Consider the following 22,555-nt stretch of genomic DNA (forward strand, 5'->3'; position numbering starts at 1 on the left):
GTAGGACACAAGGAGATTTTACTAATGACTACAACTACAGAAATTTTTGGCAACCATTAAAACTTTGTACACCCCATCAGGGCAACATTTGAAAAATCTTCTGCACTGTACAGAACCTGTACCTGTATTCAGAAAGTAGTCTGGATCCTGATTAATGAACATTAAGGCCCCGTTCCCATTGAGCAAAACTAGCGGAATCGTTCATTCTTCAGCGCGGACAGGGCAGGAGCGCACGCCTCCCATAGACTCTCATTATGAGCGGGAGGCTAACGGCATTCCGCGGCGGACAATTCCGCCGCGGAATTCCGCTAGTTTTGCTCAGTGGGAATGGGCCAAAAATCTAAATAGTAGGGACTAAAATATCAGCAATAACAGCATGGTTTCCATCTACTTAAAGGGAATGTGTCAACAGAAAATTACTTTTTGTTTAAATTATGTTTTTATGGTAAATATATTTTTTAAAGAATTTTTTTTTTTTTTTTAATTTTCCATTTTACTATCTGTAATATAAAATTATTTTTCATTTTTTTTCATTCTAACCACAGGGGCAAAAACTAAGCTGAGACTTCCTGTTCTGCCTGTGGTGATAAGAAGAAGCTGATTTAAAGTGATCTGTATAGTACAAGGCTGGGTTCACACTACGTATATATTTCAGTCAGTATTGTGGTCCTCATATTGCAACCAAAACCAGGAGTGGATTAAAAACACAGAAAGGATCTGTTCACACAATGTTGAAATTGAGTGGATGGCCGCCATTTAATGGCAAATATTTGCTGTTATTTTAAAACAACGGCTGTTATATTGAAATAATGGCAGTTATTTACTGTTATATGGCAGCCATCCACTCAATTTCACCATTGTGTGATCAGAGCCTTTCTGTGTTTTCAATCCACTCCTGGTGTTGGTTGCAATTTGAGGACCACAATACTGACTGAAATATACGTAGTGTGAACCCAGCCTTAAAGCGTTAAATGACACCAGTAGATAGCATCAGTTTAAGACAGGTCACATTGCATGCTCAGTAATGCTTCACATTCGTCTCAAAGGGACAGACCCTGTCTATAGTCATCTATGTCCATGAGCCTGGCTGTAAAGCATGTCACTAAATGCTGTTAAAAACAGTCCAGTCCATAATAAAGTAGAAAGAGTGAAATTTAAAAATTTACGGTCAGAAATTAGAAACTGATTAGAAACAACTTCTATTATCTGACTCTAACTAGTAACAGTAAATATAGGTAAACACGTTCCCTTTAAACGTTCCCCACCACCCCAAATTCCCACCTCCTTTTTCTGCCACTCTCCGCTCAAAGAATTAACATGTCAGTTCTTTAGGCGGAGAGCAGAGTTGCGTGAGGCATCGCATTGACACACTGAGGCAGACGGAATTCCGAGCGGAGTCCGCAGTGGGGGCTTTGCTCGGAATTCCGGCTGTTTTACTCAGTGTGAATAGACCCTTAGGGTGAAAATGATCTTTTAATCTGCAGATGAAAATGAACCGAAATTTAGTAAATATGGTTATTGTCAGCATAATATAAAAACTTCAGCTGTCTTTTTGTCTAAGGGGGTATTCACACGTCTGCAAATTTGCAGATGTTACAGATGGAGAAGGAATGTGTTGGATTCGTTCACCGCCCGGCAGGATGTGTCAGTTTCAATAGCGGCAGCAGGGAAACTCAAATCCATTCAAAGAGTTTTCCCGCTGCTGGCATGATACTGACACATGATGCCAGGCAGGGGACAAATCCATGACATTCCTTCCTTGTCCGTAACGTCCGCAAATTTGTGGACGTGAGAGTGCCGCCTAAGTGTTAATCCTTTCAGTAAAGTTATAGATCATCTAGCTAGAAATTAAAAGCTACGTATTGTGACCATATGTATTAGGTTTAAATATCAGTTATATACGAAATATACTCAGTTCCTGTTAATCCACGTCTCAGAGGTAAGACGTATATGAACCCCTCTCCTCCCCGGAGAAGCCCTTTCAGGATAAGACTCTTTTTTTGAGCAAACTGGTGTTGGTTTGGTGGCATTCCTGGTCACTGCAACTTGTGCATATTTGTCAAATGACAAATGAAAGCGTTTTTTTTGGCGTGTGTCTCCCAAATGTACTGAACCCATGACCTTTGCTGGTCCACCAGTTGACCTTCCTTGGACCACTATAGTAGGTACTGCATATTGGGAGGTACTGCATATAGTAGGTATTGCATATTGGGAACACCTCATTTAGCCATCACAATTGGGCTATTGTCATAGTTTCTTACATAGTTTCCTTGCTTCCAAAACTTCTAATACTAACTGTGCCCCTGCTGCCTAATGTATCACAACAGATGCCATTGTCATGAGATCATTATTATTCACTGCACCTGTTAGTGGCTTTAATGTTGTGGCTGATCTGTTTGTGTGTATAATGTACATTGTTTGCCCTTATTACTGCTGTACGGTTTTGCATTTTATAGATTTTTTAAATACTTTATTCACTACAAATTCAATCAATAGCTGTATTTTATTACAGACTTGGTTGTTAGGTACAGTATATTGAATTTGTTTGATCTTCTCCATAAAGAAACGCTCTGCACAAGGGAAATTTCTGACAGAAACTTTTCACCCTTAACGTGCAAGGCCATGGTATGGTGTATTTCAGTGACCCCCTGAAGCTTGGAGAACAAAGCCCATTATATTCCCTGTTCCCCACTTCCACCACCTGAGGTGCCTGGCATAATGACAGGTGATACTGAGGAAGAGTTTCAACGTAGCTGACAAAAATTTGCCAACCATTTATATTATAATTGATGCTGATTTCCAGTGTATTTTACTTGATCACCAAGTTACAAATGAAAAGCTGCCTGAATTACTTTCTTGCATCCTAAGGCTATGTTCACACAACGTAAGAGACCAGCCGTTCCGTGACCCGGCTGGGTCACGGAACGGCTGGTCTCTATAAATATCATTGTGGCCGGTAGTTCAGTACCAGCCGGATGATCTTTAGGACCGCAGAGTTCTGATGCGGAGGCATCCATGCGCACCCGCCTCAGAACTCCCCACAGCACACTATGGAGCGAGTGGCCGGAGCCGCTCGCTCCACAGTGTGCACTGACATGGTTTTCTATATATAGCAGCCGCAGAAAACTGACATATCAGCTGTTTGCGGCGCCACTTGGGATACCAGCCGGAGCGTATACTATGTGTATACGCTGTGGCCGGGATCCCATAGGCAGCAATGGCACGTATATTTCCGTATAAATCACAGCCTTGTATGACGCCCATGGTTTTACGAAAATATACGTTGTGTGAACATAAATCCTTACAATTACTGATGTCGAATAGTGGACTACTAAACTTAAGAGTCCCTGGACACGAAAAGTCCAGTGTACCAGTACAATAAAGCTGAGTTAAATAGTTAAAATACCTCATCATAATCTGACTGTGTTTTTACATAGGACTGCAGGTAAATAAATTGCATTGTTTTACTTTAGAGACTGATCATCATATAGACCTCAAGAGTAAAGGCAAACTTACATGTAGTCATTGTTTGATAGCTTTAAAGTGAATCAGTCGAATGCTTTATATAAAAAAAAGTAGGAAAATAAGTATATTTCCTAAAGATAACCAAATAATAAACACGAAATGATACCTATTTTTTTTAATCTTGGTATACATTGGTCTCTAAATGAAGATTAAGCAAAGAGCAGACTATATAGAGAGCTATCTTGGTTCTGTCACTTTTGTCCTTGTGCCTCTGCATATTTTCCCCTCAGTGGGTCATATGTTGTATTTATACAGCTTGCCCATGTGCTTTGAATAGATGGAACTAAGGCATCTTCACCTCCCCCAGTTTCAAATCAGACTACAACCCCCAGGGTAAGGGGGAAGTATGTGAGTGGAGAAAGGATGGCGAGAAACAATGTACAAGAGAGGTTGGAAGGGGAGGTTAAGAACAAGACAGTGGGAAGTACAAGGGAAAAAGTCTGGTTCTGTATAGTTGTGGCTTCACCAGATAGCACTGAGCTCTGCCCAGTCAATAGCTAGGATTATCCTGGGATACTGGAAGCTTAGAATTTCTGTATCTTTAGCTGAGTTAGGGGCAGGAGTTGCCCAGAAGTTATAATCTGTTTAAAGGTTACTCTGTGCCACATACTGAAATGTGTTTGTGCTCCAAAATTCAATCTATTCTTGAAGAGCCCTGCAGAGAGGATCCCGGGTTATTCTTTCCTTGGGATGGTAAGTTTTCCTAAGTTAAGGTATTTAGAATTTTGAGAAATAAGTAGCGTAATTGTCGTGAGAAGCATTTTGTACATGAGGTTACACTGCAAATGAAGCTAGTCAGCTAGTGGATGTGTTCTAGGGCTTGACCTTAACAATTTTTTTTTTTTTATTATAAGCTAATGCTGTAATGTGATATTTGTCTTCTATCCCACTTAAGTATAGATTGCTAAGGTGTATTTTCTGTGAATAGAAATAGAATTATTCCTGCACGGCTGCAGGTACCTGATGTTCACACACAACCATCTAGGTGACCCTGCTTATTGACCAGTACTGGTTTATTGTGTCAGGAGTTAATGAAAGGAGCCCTAGCTGCAGGGGTGCTGTGATCTAAGGGAGGGGTCCTGTGATCTAAGGGAGAGTTCCGGTGATCAGCATAATTTACCTGCAGTCAGGCGATACTGGCCCTGCTGCTTCCTCACAACTACCAATAAGCAAACAATAGGCTCCAGCAGATTATATTAATCCCCTCGACATGAAAATGAATGGATGTGATCAAAACTGGTCGTCTTATACAAAATATACAGAAAAGTGCACCTTCGGACAACAGTAGTTACCTTTAGCAGTCACCTTTAATTGTAACAGAATTGTTTGCTTTTTTTTTTATACCTTTTTCCACTTTTCTATTTTAAAACATTGTTTTTGTAGTTGTGCCTATCTGGGAATTGACCAATTCTAATACATCTTATCTATTACTTCATCTTTATCACCCCTGTTACGGGCCATGTAAAAGCAAACTGTGCAGCTGCTGTTGTAGTTGAGCTCACCATACAGCTTTAGTTTATTGGGTGTGCCTTTAAGATATGGCTACACTGCGATGACAATGTTATTGAATGGTCTTGCATTGTGACTGTTGCAAAATATCCCTCCCTGATAGATTTTTGGTTGACACGTGACTTTGCTGTTATTGACCTTCCTGCTAGTTGCATGATACTGCAACTTCCCTGTGATTTGGCTGTCTTGCTAGGAGCCTACAGTGCTGGATTATTAAATATTGTAGATTATGGTCATTTATGGTCACAAAATGGATTCTTGAATGCCAGATTATAGAAAAGTCATTCTACTTAGTAGAGACATCTGTATAACGCTGTTGCAAAATTTATATTAAATTACTGTTGTAATTGTGAAACAGCTAGAAGTCAGCTACATATGCATATATTTACACATGCTGCAATTTGTGTTGCAATTTTGTTCCAAGCCGTACCCTAATTGACAAAGGCACATAAGCCTTATGGGGGACATTTATCAATGTTGTGCCCTTTCCCCCTGATGTACGCCTGCCATATGCCCCCGCTTGCCCAATTAGCGGGCAAGGGGGGAGGAGGTGTGGCCTCACAGGCATAAACCTTGATACAAATTTGTTGCACCATGCGCAGGGTCGGGAACAGGCCCACCCTGGTTTACTACTCTCAGTGAATCTGCCCGGGGAAAAAAGTGCACAGCGCTTAATATAAGATCTGCGTACTCGTATGCCGGTCTTAACAAATGTTCCCCTTTGTGTAGATGATAAACGAAAATATTTCACTTTCTTTAAAGTTCATACATTAAAAAAAAGACTCTCCTATGCATACAATAATGTTTACTGCACAACACAATGGGTGGAGAAAGAAGTGTTAACTGAAGAATATTGGTAATTGACAAGTAAACCTAATGAAGTGTGCAGGCCCGAGGGGCATTGAGGTAATGAGCTGTTAAATGATGCTCATTTAGGTGGTCCTACCCAATGCACTTATCTTATGTAGTTTGGTAGTTGCTGTGAGTTTGCAGCAATTTGTGGTAACCAGTGGAGGTTTGCAAATAGCAGAGGATTTGCTGCAATTACAGATAAAGTACAGCTTGCTCATTTAACCAGGTATGGGCGATCAGTTATATCTACCACCTGCCCTCCCCATACACAGGAATGTTCCACACAGCCGAGCATTCTTGTGTTGTCTATGGGGAGGGGTCAGCTTCTCCACGGGTCCCGCGCTTCAGCTTCAGAGCGGCGTGGCTGAGCAGCCTGTCAACTCATGGACAGGTAATGTATGCACTTTGCAAATCGTTAGGCGCTGGGTGTGCACCGCTATAACACCTAGCGATGCGCGGTCGGCGCCCGACAATTATAGCTCTGAATCTATATGAACGATCAGCCAATGGTTGTTGTCATCGGCTGATCATTGTGTTTATTACACGGACCGATAACCGGCCAGATAGGGCCGATTCGGCTGATTATCGCACTGTGTAAAAGGACCCTAAGGGCACTTGAACTCTTTTTGCGTTTTGCGATGGAAAGTCCACATAGGTGGATCTATCCTTACAAAGGGGACGATCATCTGTTTTTTAGAAAAAAGAACAATGAAGGCAGAAACCTGTTCTCTTATACCAGGTACACAGTTATGAGTTCATGTTTCATATGTCTATAGAACAAAGAAGTGAAAGAAAATATCTGATGTAAATAATATTACACCTCCAGAGGTGTAACACATAGCCACATGTAAAAATTAGGATTAGCTCCCCACTCTACTTTGACCACTCTCAGCAGCAAGGCCAAAAAAAGTTATTTTTTTAGTCACAGGCATAAAGCACACAGTAACGCACAAGGTCAGAAAAAATATGAGCCGGCACTGTATGGGGCGATTTTTGTTAAAGGGGTTGTACGGCGAAAAAAAATTATTCACAGAATAACACACATTACAAAGTTATACAACTTTGTAATGTATGTTATGTCTGTGAATGGCCCCCTTCCCCGTGTTTCCCCCCACCCACGCTAGACCCGGAAGTGTGGTGCATTATACTCACCGCATATCGTGTCGTCCACGTTCTCCGATCGTCAGCAGTGACGTCTTCTTCGGGAGCTTGGCGGATCTTCCCGAGTGCCGGCCACCCTCTGCAGCGTCATCCGAAGCTCAGCCGCGATTGGCTGAGCATAACTGTGCTCAGCCAATCGCGGCTGAGCGGCTGATGACGCGGCCACGTCATCAGCTGCTCAGCCGCGATTGGCTGAGCACAGTTATGCTCAGCCAATCGCGGCTGAGCTTCGGATGACGCAGCAGAGGGCGGCCGGCACTCGGGAAGATCCGCCAAGCTCCCGAAGAAGACGTCACTGCTGACGATCGGAGACCGTGGTCGGCACGCGACAGGTAATGTATAGCGCACCACACTTCCGGGTACACGGGTGGGGGTGGTGGGACACGGGGAAGGGGGCCATTCACAGACATAACATACATTACAAAGTTGTATAACTTTGTAATGTGTGTTATTCTGTGAATAATTTTTTTTCGCCGGACAACCCCTTTAAGTAGCTGGGTAATGTTTTGCAGTGTTAGAGGTATACAGTGGTTCTCAGCATCAGCTAGGTATATAGTCCATAAAAATCTCTCAAGTACAGAAAAGCTTGAAAAAAGACTTGATGCGGCACTCACCATTAGTAAAAATCTTCTTTATTTCATATCAAATACGATAGTCCTGGATCAAAGCTGGCTCGCTTCCTCTGGCCAGAGGAAGCGGGTCAAGTTCCCGTAAAACATGTTGTAACCCGCCCTGTCAGCCCAATGGCTGATCGTTTTGCTTTGATCCAGGACTATCATTTTTTAAATGAAATAAAGAAGATTTCTACTTATGGTGAGTGCCGCATCAAGTCTTTTTTTCATGCTTTTCTGTACTTGAGAGATAAAGCACACAGCGATGTCACTGTACAGGGATAATGCTCATTATGATATTACAGTACAGCCATAATGTACATAATGATGTAGTAATTATGGGATAATGTGTAGTTATGTCTCAGAGGGATAGTGCATACTATGATGTGTCAATATTTGCATAATGTACATAGTGATCTCCTAACAACATGTTATCTTATGACTTAAAGGGGTAATCTGGAGAATTAACTTTTTTTGTTCATAATTTGCTTTAATAAAGTTATATTATCCTTCACTAAAATAAATGTGTTTTTTTCTGTGTTACTCAACTTCTGTTGAGTGGCGCAATAAGGTGTGACACTGGTCCCTCTGCCTCCATCGGTGTTCATGTTGGGGGACTGCAGAGGTGTCTAACCCCTGCAGATGCCAGACCCTGCTTTGATTAAGCGATGCCGCACAGCGCTATGCAGAGTAGGGTCCCGTAGAATGCACAACCATAGAGGTGAACAGTTTGTAAGGCATGAGTCACAACAAAGGCCACAGACCAGTTAATATTTGTGGAACAGTTCAATATTAGAATATGAATGGGGTTCTCCAGGCAGAGTCTTTTTTTTTTTTTTTTTACTTATACGTTGCTAAGGCTGCAGGGCACATAACAAAGAGATATACCAATAACTGACCCCCATCGCAGTCCTTTTCTTTACTAGTTTCAATGATGTTTCATACAGATAGGAAATGCAGGCTTTTCACATTTTCCTTGGCAGGGCAGTCCATAACCAAGGCTATAAAACCTCTGTTTCCCTCCTACACCACAAACATAGGGCAGAGCCTATCTGGGCTACAGGTATGATTTGCACTCTGTGGTCTTTTCACGCTACCACAGCATGCACTCTTTAGCACTCTTTTACAGGGGCACCTTATGTAGTTAAAGGGGTATTCCATCACCTTTAACTTTTGTTAGGTAATCAGGATTGCAAAAGAAAGCAATTTTGCAAATGCTGTATGCCTGCAGAAAGTGGTGTATTCTCTCCAGTCAGAGCAGGAGAGGTTTCCTGGGGGAATTTGCTACTGCTCTGGACAGTTCCTGACACAGATAAAGTTGGCAGCAGACACCACTTCATGCAGAACAAACAGAAGCTGATAAGTACTGGAAGACTTGAGATTGTTTAATAGAAGTAAATTACAAATCTTTGGCACCAGTCAATTTGAAAGAATTTTTTTTACATACCATCAAGTTCAAGCTATAACCCTACTGTGTTGATCCAGAGGAAGGCAAAAGCCCTCACAGGACAGATGCCAATTGCCTCATAGCAGGGAATACAATTCCCTGAGAGAAATGGTCAGCTTCACTGTCCGCTACAGGGATACCAAAAAGTCACACCTGCCCTCCGCTCTGTGAGCAAGCACTACTGCCCTCCAACCTTGTGAGCTACATTGTTGTACAGCTCCTCCTCTGTCTATAAAACTAGCCGTACACATGAGATTTTGGCCATAATAATTGTCAGACTAAACTGGCAAATCGCTGTTTTAAAAAAAAATAAATCAAAGTGAGCTTGCACAAAGTGGCAAATTATTGGAATTTGGCCAATCATGTCATACACAGTTTGTTTGTTTTTTAACCCTTGAACGACTAAGGGCTTACATTTACGCCATTGCATTGTTAAAGGCATTCATAGGGGGGCCATGCGGCAAACCCCGCTTTGAACCGCCACGATCCTGGGTGCTATCTGCAGCCCGGGACCGCGGCAATTAGCGGGCACAATCCGATCGCCGTGCCCACTAATTAGTCATTTAAATGCAGCTGTCAAAATTGACAGCTGCATTTAAATGGCTTCTTTCCCCAATCAGTGGTGGTCTAGTGGCGGGATCACGCCCCCCCTCCCCCGCTACGCGATCGCGGAGGAGCAATCGCTGCATCTGTATCGGCCGGGTGTCTGCTCCGTAATGGCACTGATCCCAGCTCGGCAACAGCAGCCGAGAGCAATAGAACATAGATCTCATTGTTCTATGCAGTATATCTATACTGCACAGATCTCAATGAGAGATCAAAGCAGTAATACTAGAGGGTGTTAAAAAAAATGGTTTTTTTAATAATAAAAAATTCCTTTCCCTAATAAAAGTCAGAATCACCCCCCTATTTCCCCATTTAATAAATAAATAAATCAACATATTTGGTATCGCCGTGTGTGTAATTGCATGAACTATTAATTTATTTCATTCCTGATCTCGCACGGTAAATGGTGTAAGCGCCAAATATAATTCCAAAGTGCAAAATTGCGCATTTTTGGTTGCATTAAATCCAGAAAAATTGTAATAAAAAGTTATCAAAAAGTCACATATATGCCCACAGCCCCATAGACCTTACACAGCCCCATAGACCAAAGAATAAAAGCGCTATAAGCATGGTCATAGAGCAATTTTAAGAAACTTTTTTTTTTTTTTAAAAGGTTTACATTTTTTAAAAGCCATCAAATAAAAGTTAACCAAGTCACATATGTTGTAATTGAGGAACATGTATAACAAGTTTTACCCTAGGGCAAACGGTGTAAACATGAAACCTCCCCAAATAAAAAGAAAAATGTGTTTTTTTGCAATTTCACCACACATTTAATTTTTTTCTGGTTTCGCAGCATATTTTATGCAAAAATTAAGCCTGTCATTGCAAAGTACAATTAGTGGCGCAAAAAATAAGGGCTCATGTTGGTCTCTAGGTGAAAAAATGCAAGTGCTATGGTCTTTTATGCACAAGGAGGAAAAAAAGAAAGCACAAAAATGGAATTGGCCTGGTTCTTAAGGGGTTAAGCCCTCCACAACAGAAGGAAAATCCAGCATGACCAATTTACTTTTTCAGCAGACCTAAATCTGCTGGTTGTCGTTGTGACCAATCGATCATGTATAATTTACAGATGATTGTTATCCCAAATAGCCAAATTCAGCCATTTCAGCTAACTATTATGAGAACACCGACCCATATCAGGGGAGACCATACCAGACAAAGGAAAGTCACAAGAGGATGGGAGAACAAGACAACGTGGTAGAAATACCACAAAACCGCAACAGATCCCTTATGTTTATTTTGAGCTAGCAAGAATTCTGGATTTGTTTTTGGTTCATGAGCACATATATTTGTTTTTCCTGCAAATATCCATTAATGGACCCCAGACAAGATGGAGCTTGTTAAAAATCCCATCATTGTTCATTTTGTAGTGTTGCTTTCACTAGAATAAGGCTACCAAGCTGAATAGCTTCAGGCTTCACATTCAAACAATAGTGCAATGTTCTTCATCCAGTTATACATCCAAGATGTATTTTATTTGTAGAATAAACTTACTTCAAAGCCTTATGATGTGCTCCCACATACTGCAGCATTATATCAATGAGCTAGGACCTTAATATGCAGTCAAGTAGGTGGCTCTATGTCTGCCTGCCTTGCTGGCCTTGGCCATCAAGTTTTTCCCTTTCTGTGTATAGACAGAGATATGATGGTCAAGCCCTGCAGCATGTGGAGCAGCAGTTGTCATTTACCTTGCCGACTTTACACTGACCATCTTAAAAACCACGATTTCCCTGCAGTGTTTCAATGTAAAGTCCCTATTACATGAAGCGATTATGGGCCGAGAGAATAAAGAAAGGAAAGGAATGCCCGAGAGAGAAGAGTGCGAGACATTAGGAGGAGAAAGGGAAAGAGCAGGAGGCAATGTGTGGCAGCCCACGCAGTTAACCCCATAGACGCCTCTGTTGTTGGGGAGATCTTCAGGAGGAGGCTGCGGCACATTGCCTCCTCCCACCACCACTGCTGTGCTCCCCCTCCGCGCCACCCCCCCCCTCCGCTGCGCAAACAATCGGGGGGGGGGGGGTTACCATAGCAACCCAGACGCTGCCCAGTGCATCTGGGTTGCTATCACAGGACCTGATCGTTTGAATGAGCTGTCAGTGTAACACTGACAGCTTATTCACTATATAATGCATTACAGCACAAATCATGTACTGTAATGCATTGTGGCATTACACTGCTATGCTATGGCATAGCAGTGATCAGTGTGAGCAATCTATTATATGTATGTAATAGTCCCCTGGGGGGACTAGAAAAGTATAATAAAATTGAAAAATATAGCGGTACCTCGGTTCTTGAACTTAATTGTTTTTTTTGAGAACCAAGCAGTGTCTTCCTATAGGAAATAATGTAAATGTGTTTAATTGGTTCCAGCAGCCACCAATAATTACCTACAATACTCATTTATTACATTGAAAAGGGCCCAGTTTAACCACTTCAGTACAGTACATTATACACAAGAAACAACCAGCAATTATAGTACAATAGTCACTAACTCCAACTCATCCTTTACTATATAGTGCCCCCCACCCCAGCAATGTAACAGATGGGAGATGGTGGTGCACTGACTGTACTACTACTGTACTGTATATGCACTCCAGCAGTCTTATAAAGTACTATACTGTATGTGATGCTTCACTACTGTTAAATCCACCAGGTCCAAACCACCATCCACACTCACAAAAATGTTCGGATACCAAATACTTCAAGACTGAGCGCCCGAAAAGTGTTTGAGAACCAAAGCAAACTTTTCTTAAACTGAGTTCTAAGCAGTTTGAGAACCGAGGTACCACTGTAAATGTTTTTTAACAGTGCCCCAAAGCCCCTCCCCTAATAAGTCTAAATCACCCCCCTTTCCCATTTTATAAATAAAACACATAAAAATAATAAAATAAATAAACATATTATATGTCGTAACGTTCGTAATCGTCTGACCTATTTAAATAAAACAATATGTTTCCCGCACGGTAAACAGCGTGAACAAAAACGGTAAAAAATTGGCAGGATTGCTGATTTTTAATTTTATTTTATATGTAAAAAATGAATGAAATGAATCGGAAAAAAAATCGAAAAATCGACGATCTACACAAACATGGTAAAATTAAAAACGAGAGATCGTGACACAAAAAATGACACCCTCTCCAGCCCCGTAGGTTAAAAAATAAAAGCACTATAAGAGTCACAATAGGGCCATTTTAAATATACCTATTTGCAAAAAAAAAACTTTTGCTGTTAATAAAATTAGTAAAACATTAGAAAAGCTATATAAACGTGTATATCGCTGTATTCAGACTAATCTACAGAATAAATATATCATGTCAATTTTACGGTAAAGTGCATAACTTAAACATGGAACCCCCTTCCCAAAAAAAAGTTTGCAGAATTGTATTTTTTGTCCTAAACTCACCCAATGAAACTAAACTCAACTCAATGAAATTTTGGGTGTTCTGTCATTCATTTTATGGTAGATTGAAAAACGCCATTGCAAAGTACACCTGTTCCTGAAAAAAACAAGCCCTTATATGGCCTTGTAGATGGAAAACTAAAAGTTAATAGCTCTTAGAAGGAGAGGGGGGGGGGGGGGGGGGAAAGAAAACTCAAAACTGAAAATTGGCCCGAACAGAGCCATTTTGGGCTCTGTCCTTAAGGGGTTAAAATGCCTGCCAAAATATCTGACAAAAAAATAAACATTTAAAATTTCCCCTCCAACTTGCTTAAATTTTTGTGAAACACCTAAAGGGTTAATAAATGAAATGTTACTTTGAATACTTTGAGGGGTTTAGTTATTACAGTGAAGGGATTTATGGGAATTACTAACATACAGGCCCCACAAATCCACTTCAGAACTGAACTGGTCCCTAAAAAATCAGAATTTGAGATTTTCCTGAAAATTTAAAAAATCGCTGCGAAATTTCGAAGCCCTTTAATATCCTAAAAAGTAAAAGGACGTTCACCAAATGACGTCAACATAAAGTAGACATGTTGTAGATGTTGCAGTAATAATTAGTTCATGTGGCATGACTAATTTTCTGAGTGTATCAACAAAAGTATACCACAAACATAAAGAGGAATATGTCACGGAAAACAAAATTGGAATAACCCCAATAGTTAAAAGCATTGCAGAGTTATTACTACATAAAGGGAGACAGGTCACATTTGAAAAATAGGCCCTGGACATTAAGGCCAAAACAGGCTGCGGAGGCAGGATCACTGTACTTGATTGGCCAGAAAATTTTCCTGATTTTAAACCCATAGATTCTCTATTGTCAAGAGGAAGATGAAAGACACCAGACCCAACAATGCAGTCGAGCTGAAGGCCGCTATCAAAGCAACCTGGGCTTCCATAACACCTCTGCACTACCACAGGCTGATCGCCTCACATTGATGCAGTCATTCATGCAAAAGTATTGACTGCATTTACTGTACATACTTTTCATTTGGCCAACATTTTTGTGTTAATTTTTTTTTACTGTTATTCTTATATAATATTCTAATTTTCTGAGATAATGAGTTTTGGTTGGCAATAAGCCATAATCCTCAATGTTAACAGGAATAAACACTAGAAAAACTTTACTCTGTTTGTAATGACTCTATATAATTTAGGTGTTTTATCTTTTGCATTGAATTACTGGGAAAACAAACCCTTCTATTCTAATTTGTTGAGATGCGCTTGTATATTGAACTGCTTTTTAAACACAGATATGTCTGCAGCAAATCTACCAATAGGCAAACACACTGGTTGCAACATTGGATGGCCATCAGCCACCGCATGCAGTTGTGGTTTTATCTGCATGCAATGATCTCAATAGAGAACTTGCTCCCCTAACCAGAAATATTACCCTTCACCCTTCAAGTGGGGGAGGACTTTATACTTTTGATGGTCTGAACCCGCCGAGGTTCGGGTTCGGCTGAACCCGAACGCTCTGCATTGGATTCCCGCTGTCTGCCCGCTCCATGCAGCGGCGGATACAGCGGCAGGACCGCCTGGAAAACTGGGATACAGCCTATGGCTATGGCTGTATCCCAGTTTACCAGGCGTTCCTCCCGCTGGATCCGCCCGCTGCACGGAGCGGGCAGACCGCGGGAATCATTGCAGAGGGTTCGGGTTCGTCCGAACCCCCTCCAAACCAGGTTCGGACCATCCCTACTTTTGAGATGTGACAAAGTCGGAAGTCAAGCATCAGGGATTGAGGAAAGTTAATACCTTTTTTCTCCTCAGACAATCCCTTTAAATCTGTTGACACCACCACTACTGTCTACCAATGTTGTGATAGCTGTTCATTACCACTGGTATGACTGCTATCTGTCTCTTTGTATCTACTTATGGTTGTATTTATTTATTTTTTTTTTTTTAAATGTAAAATGTCACAAGTACCAATGGTAACAGGCTACATGTTGTTATTGTGTTTGTGGGTAATTTAATCCTACAGTCCTTGTCTGTTTAGCAGATGTAAATGTATTGTTTAGGAGACTGTTGTGACATTCCAATGCAGATTTGCTGCAAAATTAGAAGACCTCTTAAGAAGCGGGTCAGTTTTCAAAGCAACCTAGTCAAATAACTCACAAGCTTTCAAGGACTAAAAATAAAGTAACTTACTGCCAGGAACTTACCTGACCACGGTCCAGCGTCGATCCCAGCTTCCGGGTTGTGGCGCCGTCCTCCCTGCCGGGGCCGGGTGACGTCACGGAGACCCGATGGCGTCCCTGGTTACCAGCGGTGCCACGGGCTCCAGTGATGTGCGGCTGCTCAGCTGAGCAAAATAGTGCTCAGCTGAGCAGTGTTGGGCTCAGGCTGAGTGGCAGAAGTCTCTGCCACCCAGGTTGCAGCCTTTACATGTGTGTTTGATCAAGACTCAGGAGTCCGGACCAATCACGTTCTGGTCCGGGCTCCTGGTCCTGTATTCAAAGAGCCAGTGGTCATTTACTGATCGCTGGCTATTAGGTTAATTCCCTGGTCCCAGCTCCCCAGTCTATTCCTGTGCTCCCCGTTACTAATCCCTCTGGTTTGCTCGACTTGTTATCCGACCTTCTGCCTGACTATTTGAATATCCGATTGTATCATCCGTTTGGTTTTGACCTGGCTTGTTCACTATCCGCTATTGTGTTTGTTTGTCTGTCCTGTTTAGTGTTCAACAGAACTGCAATGGCCAATGCAGAGCGTCAGCTGACAGGGTTGAGACAGGGCAGACGCCCGGTAGAGGAGTACTGTTTGGAGTTTAGGCAGTGGAGCGGTCTCTCCACTTGGATTGACTCTGCCCTCCACTTTCAGTTCCATGCGGGGTTGAGTGACCGGTTAAAATATTTTGGTGGCTTATCCCACCCCTGACTCTCTCTCGAGGAGAGTATGACATCAGAGTTGACCGAGGTTTGAGGGACAGACAGCGGGAGAGAGGTAACTCAGACAATCCCAGGACCTCATTGTCTCCAGTCTGCTACCCAAAACTTTCCCTTCCTGCCATTCCCACACCAGAGGAGCCTATGCAGGTGGACTCCGCCGATGCCAAAGTCAAACGAGCGCATTGTCTGCGGAACAACCTGTGTTTGTATTGTGGGAAAGCAGGACACAGTGTTCGGCAATGTCCTTCCAAGCTAGGACTACCGCCGGAAAACTTTAGCGCCTGAGAGACTGTCAAGGGGGTCTCACAGGCGCACAGGTAACCTTCATCCACAAGTAACTTTTGTCCATTTCGCTGGTGTTGGGGAATAAAAGTGTTTCTGGGTACGCCCAGATTGATTCTGGGTCCTCAGCAAACTTTATTAACCCTATGTTTTTTTTGGTTTAGAGGTATGTCCCCTGCGGCTGAGGTGCCCATTAAATGTTACTGGAGCTGACTCGGCCCCCTTTGCCCAAGGGGAAGTATGGTATATAACCCACCCACCCCCACCCCCCGCCTGGAAGTCAAGGTGGGATCCGTTCATGTTGAAAACATTGATTTTCTCATTATGCATAATTTATCTTCTGATGTGATTCTGGGATTACCCTGGCTGGAAGTACATAACCCTGTTTTTGATTGGTCCAGCAGGGAGCTTGTTCGGTGGGGTCCTGAGTGTGCTTCCTACTGTATTCCTGTGTCTCTTGAAAAGTGCTCCCCTGGGGAGGAGAAGATTTCAGAATTTCTGCCTGATTATGCAGATGTATTTGATGAGAAGGCAGTAAAGGTATTGCCTCCTCATAGACCGTATGATTGTTCGATTGATTTAATCCCTGGTGTCAAATATCCTAGGGGACATATTTTCAACTTGTCACGTCCTGAAAGGGAAGCCATGAGAGAATGCAAAAGAGATAGTCTACACAAAGGCCATATTCGCCCTTCCTCCTCTCCTCTGGGGGCGGGGTTCTTTTTTGTGGGAAAGAAAGACGGAGGGCTTTGTCCCTGTATTGACTACAGAGAACTGAACAAAATTACGGTCAAGAACCAGCACCCGCTGCCTCTTATCCCGGATTTGTTCAACCAGATATTGGGAGCTAAGTTGTTTTCCAAGGTGGACTTAAGGGGAGCATATAACTTAATCAGAATCCGGGAAGGAGATGAGTGGAAGACTGCCTTCAATACTCCAGAGGGTCATTTTGAATATTTTGTTATGCCCTTTAGGTTATGTAATGCCCCGGCGGTCTTCCAACACTTTGTAAATGATATTTTTCGTGAGCATCTAGGGTGTTTTCTTGTTGTATATCTAGATGACATTTTGATTTTTTCCCCTGATTGGGTTTCTCACATTGAACATGTCCGTACAGTCATGGAGCTTCTGAGAGAATAATCTTTATGCTAAGTCGTTGAAATGCCAGTTTGGATTCCAGGAGGTTTCATTTCTGGGGTATTGTATAACCCCAAAATCGTTTGGTATAGACCCGTACTTTTAGCGTCCTTTTGTTGTGGAGGTTGACGCATCGGAGGTAGGAGTAGGAGCGGTCTTATCTCAAGGGTCAGCCGCTCTTCCTAACCTACATCCAGTTGAATTCTTTTCTAGGAAGTTTTCTCAAGCAGAGTGTAACTATGATATCGGCAACCGTGAGTTACTAGCCATAAAAATGGCCTTCGATGAATGGAGGCACTTCCTAGAAGGTGCTAAACATAAAGTGTTAGTGCTTACAGATCATAAAAATCTGGTGTACCTTGACAGTGCTAAATGTCTCACTCCACGTCAGGCTAGATAAGCCTTGTTTTTCACGCGGTTCAACTTCGAAATCACTTATCGGCCTGGTTCCAAAAACGTCAAAGCTGACGCCTTGTTGCGCAGCTTCGACCTCGAGAGCTCTCCCAGGAACCAGCCTGATACTATACTGAACCCCGGTGTTGTGGTATCAGTCTTACAACCAGACTTAGTAACACAGATCGCGGAGTCTCTGGCCCTGGAACCACATAGTATTCCAGAATCCCTCCTGTTTGTACCCCCGAATCTGCGCCTCCGGGTCTTGGAGGAAATTCATAGTTCTGTTTTAGCTGGTCACCCGGGGGTGGCGGGAACAAAGTATTTGCTCTTGCGCCACTACTGGTGGCCATCCTGGGCCCGAGACGTTAAACTTTTTGTTGATGCTTGTGAGACATGTGCTCGATACAAGGTCCCTCGTAGGCCACCTGAGAGTCTCTTACACCCTCTACCAGTGCCAACGAGACCTTGGACGCACATTTCTATGAATTTTATCACGGACCTACCACTGTCTAAGGGAAAGACCGTAATATGGGTGGTGATGGATAGATTTTCTAAGATGTGCCATCTCATCCCTCCGTGTAAACTCCCTAATGATCGTACTCTAGCCACGCTGTTTATCAACCACATTCTACGTTTACATGGTGTCCCTGAGAACATTGTCTCCGACAGAGGTGTTCTGTTTGTGGCAAATTTCTGGAGAGAGTTCTGTAGTAGGTTGGGTGTCTCTTTGTCCTTCTCATCTGCCTTCCGCCCACAGACCAATGGGCAGACTGAGAGGATTAATCAATCTCACGTGCAATTCCTAAGGTGTTTTGTGGCTGATGCCCAAGATAAATGGAGAGACTTTATTTCGTTGGCAGAGTTCACATTAAATAATCAGGAGCAACGTTCTATTAAAATGTCACCTTTCTTTTGCCATTATGGTTTTAACCCTAGGTATTCTTCCACTTACTCCGCCGAAGCTCTGTTCTCTAAACTGTGCACAGTTTGGGCCCAAGCTCATCAGAGCTTGGTTAAAGCCCAAGAATTTTACCAAAAGCATGCCAATAAAAGACGCATACCTGGCCATCAGTATGTACTAGGGGAGAAAGTGTGGCTTTCAACCAGGAACCTAAAATTAAGGGTACAGTACGGGAAACTTGCTCCCAAGTATATTGGTCCCTATTGTGGTACCATTGTTGAAATAATTAATCCTGTGACTTTTAGATGAAAATTGCCTGCATCACTCCGTATTCACAATGTGTTCCATAAAGCTCTGTTAAAAAAGTATGTTCCTAGGGTGTCTCCGTCGTCTCCCCCTGCTCCGCTGGTCATCCAAGGTGAACTGGAGTATGAGGTGGAGAAAATTTTGAATTCTCCCTGTCCTGACGCTTACCTTAATGTTTCCTACAGATTATTATTTTTTTATTAGTTGTTCAATAACCATTTGAAAATTTCTTGGACACCACCATACTGTACCCAAGAAGGCACCTACTATAAAGGCCTTAATACACTGAACGATTATGGGCGATTACAGACCTTAGCCGATTACAGACCTTTTTGGCCAGTAATCATTAAGTGTAATAGCACATGTTGCATGTTGAAGGCAACGATCAGCTGATGTGCACAATGTCGGCTGATCGTGGTCTTTCTGCATGTTGAAAGATCACAGTATGTGCAGCAACAGTCTGCCGCGTGTTGCTTCACATAATAGGAGCAGCGGCAGCAGACTGTTGCTGACTTCAATTGGCTATTCGAGTGGCCCCTCCCGCAGCTCTCCTGTCTGTGCATGTAATTGCACAGACGGCAAGTGGGGAATGAGGGGGGAAGTGAGCACTGAGCTGAAAGGTTGACTCTTCCTTCCCCTGGAAGATCGGGCTGTGTAATATGGCCTTAAAGTGTCACTGTAATTATATCATTCAAAATCTAGATGTAGATGTGAAATAAAGCAAGTTTGCAATTTACATTTATTTATTTTTGTTGTTGTTGTTGTTATGCTGTGAAACAAAGCTGAACTTACCAGAAATCCAAGTGCTGGTTGACAAAAACAGACTAAACACAGGAATCCCGGCCATTGAGTCATGGCTCAATGTGTCCATCAATCACATTACTGCCGTCTCTCTGTGAGCGCTCAGATGGCACTCAGATGCCCTGGGTTTTCTGACTGTTTCCTGTTTTTTGAGAAAAAGAGTCAGAAACAGGAAGTGCTGTGTTCTCCATGATAATTTATTCATTTACAATGAATGTAAATTGCAAACTTGCTTTATATCACATCTACTGCTGATTTAGATTTTGAAAATTATAACAACAGTGACACTTAAAGTCAGTGTTGTCCCTTGTGCAGTAGTATTTGTCATATGACTTATCCAGCAGAATTTTAGGACTTCAGTTTTGAACAGAAGTCACAGCACTAGTGTGAACACAGCCTAAGGGTATGTTCACACTGAGGAATTGGCATGGAATTTCAAGTGCATTCCACGTCAAAATGCATGCAGAATCCTTATGAAATTCCGCCTGTAAAATGTGAACAGAGCAATGTCCCATTGTGTTACATGGGATTTTAAAAGTGACATGATACCATTATTCTAAAAGTCAGCCCAAACACAACCATATGCAGGTTTACACATATTCTCTTTTATATATATTTTTTTTAAATCCTTTTTCTTTGCAATTTTCTTTGCAATTTTTCACCTATGAGGCTGTATGGGGTGTCATTTTTTGCGCCATGATCTCTAGTTTTTATTAATACCGTATTTGTGTAGATCCCTTTTTAATACATTTTTTTATATAATGTAACAAAAAATTGGTAATCCTGACGCTTTCCCCTCTTTTCGTTTACACCATTCGCGATGAAAATTGTATTGATTTTAACTTTTATTGGGCGAGGGGCTTTGGGGTATTTATAAAAAAATAATTTTTTACACATTTTAAGTCCCCCAGGGGGACTTTTACCTGCAATCATTAGATTGCAAACACTGTACAATGAAATGCCATAGGCATAGCATTGATCAGTGTTATAGGCATTCTGCTCATTTAGCCTGCCTGTGCCAGACTCAATAAGCAGAAAGCTGATCGGACCACATGGAGGAAGGTAAGAGACCTCTGGTGGTCCGAAACAGCGATTGGGACCCCCGCAGTCACACTGCGGGTTACCTATCCTTAAGTGACAGGGGACTGCCCCTGTCACACTTAAACGCTGTGGCTTTTAAGGGGTTAATGACATGCTGCAGCGCGATCGCTACAGCCTGTCATTAACGGTGAGGGCCGGGCTGCTCACTGCAGCCGGCACCCATCTGCTATGAAGCACGCTCCGCTCCGAAGCACGCTTCATAGCCCAGGACGTACAATATGTATAGTGCCTATTTTCTTTGAGGAGACCATCTTCATAGAAGACCACTTTCAATGCAATTTTAGAAGGTCTTCTCAAAGAGGTTTCATTGAATGTAAATTACGTTGGTTAATTTCCACACAACTATGGATATGTTATGTTCCTGGAGATTGTTCTTTGTTTATATCACTGTATTAAAAGTAAAGTTTTAATAAAAATGTTAAAGTAGTATTCCAGGGGTATTCCAATGTATAGTAGTTGTCCCCTGTCCAGAGAATGGGCTCCTGAAGCTCGCCTCTAAAATGGAGCCGTGAATTGTGCATCCTCACCACTTTCATTGTCTGTGGTGCTGCCAATAATATTCAAGAGCTCTATTGTAAATTGACATTCCTTTTTAATATAAAAATTATTATTGAAAATATATTTGTAAAGTTTAATGTGATTACATACATATACCACTGCTATTTTCCTATTCAGCAGAAAATCGTTCCATATAAGAGCGCTTATGTTATTAGTTATTATATCTTTTAGGCCATGTTCACATGCTGTAAAATAACTACCATTTAAATTTAAAATAATGGCTGCTGTTTCAATTCTTTAATGATTTCTATTAAAGTCTATAGAAACGATAGACGTTGGCCCACACAATGTATAAAATAACTGCTGCTCTTCTCAGCGGCCATTAAATCAATGTTCCTGTCCATTATTGAAAGAAAAGCGGCTGTTCACACACAGTACTTTTTTTTTTTTTTACTCTTTTGTATTAAAATCAATAGACCTTCTAATTAAAGGCACACCCACAAGGGCCTTCTTTGACTTTGAACTAGAATAATGTTTCAACGGATGTTGTTATTGCAATGACGGTTGTTGCAACAAGCTAAACCATGGCCGTTGTTTGGTATTCAAATAACGGCCATTAAAAATCATTGTGTGCACATAGCCTTAATATAGTATGTATTCACATACATCATTATGTGATCCACAGAGGTAAAAGAGACCCGGCGTCCTCTGGCACATGAATGCCTTGGAGAGGCACTAAGGCTCCTTCGCCAGGTGATTAACAAATATCCCTTGCTCAATACTGTGGAGACTTTGACTGCAGCTGGGACTCTCATCTCAAGGGTTAAAGGTCAGTAATAGTCCAATCAATGACTACAGTACATTCTGCAGTAGAACTACTGTACTGTATATGACTTGTGTGTTTCTTTTACTTTTTACTTAGAGTGTGTTTTTGTTTTTTATTTTTTTATTGTTCAGGATTCCATTTAGACATGACCAAAGAAAGAAGGAAAGATGTGTACCTACAAAATGGCTGCACTTCACTTCTTCTTTCTTTGGTCATGTGTGCACAACAGTGTACCCCTAAGGCTTTTTGCACCCGTTAAT

The 22,555-nt window shown here is 42.0% G+C and overlaps 1 protein-coding gene across 2 annotated transcripts in view; it reads left to right on the forward strand.

Moving 5' to 3' along the window:
* Nucleotides 1–22,555, forward strand: part of ARHGAP45 (Rho GTPase activating protein 45) — a 121,074-nt gene that overhangs the window by 72,658 nt on the left and 25,861 nt on the right. For both annotated transcript variants that reach the window (XM_069962399.1, XM_069962400.1), the window contains exon 6: nt 22,155–22,298. In XM_069962399.1, the coding sequence (XP_069818500.1) occupies nt 22,155–22,298 (144 nt within the window). The remainder of the gene's footprint in view (nt 1–22,154; nt 22,299–22,555) is intronic.

Source organism: Dendropsophus ebraccatus, chromosome 3, assembly GCF_027789765.1.
Source record: "Dendropsophus ebraccatus isolate aDenEbr1 chromosome 3, aDenEbr1.pat, whole genome shotgun sequence".
NCBI classification, from domain to species: Eukaryota; Metazoa; Chordata; class Amphibia; order Anura; family Hylidae; genus Dendropsophus; species Dendropsophus ebraccatus.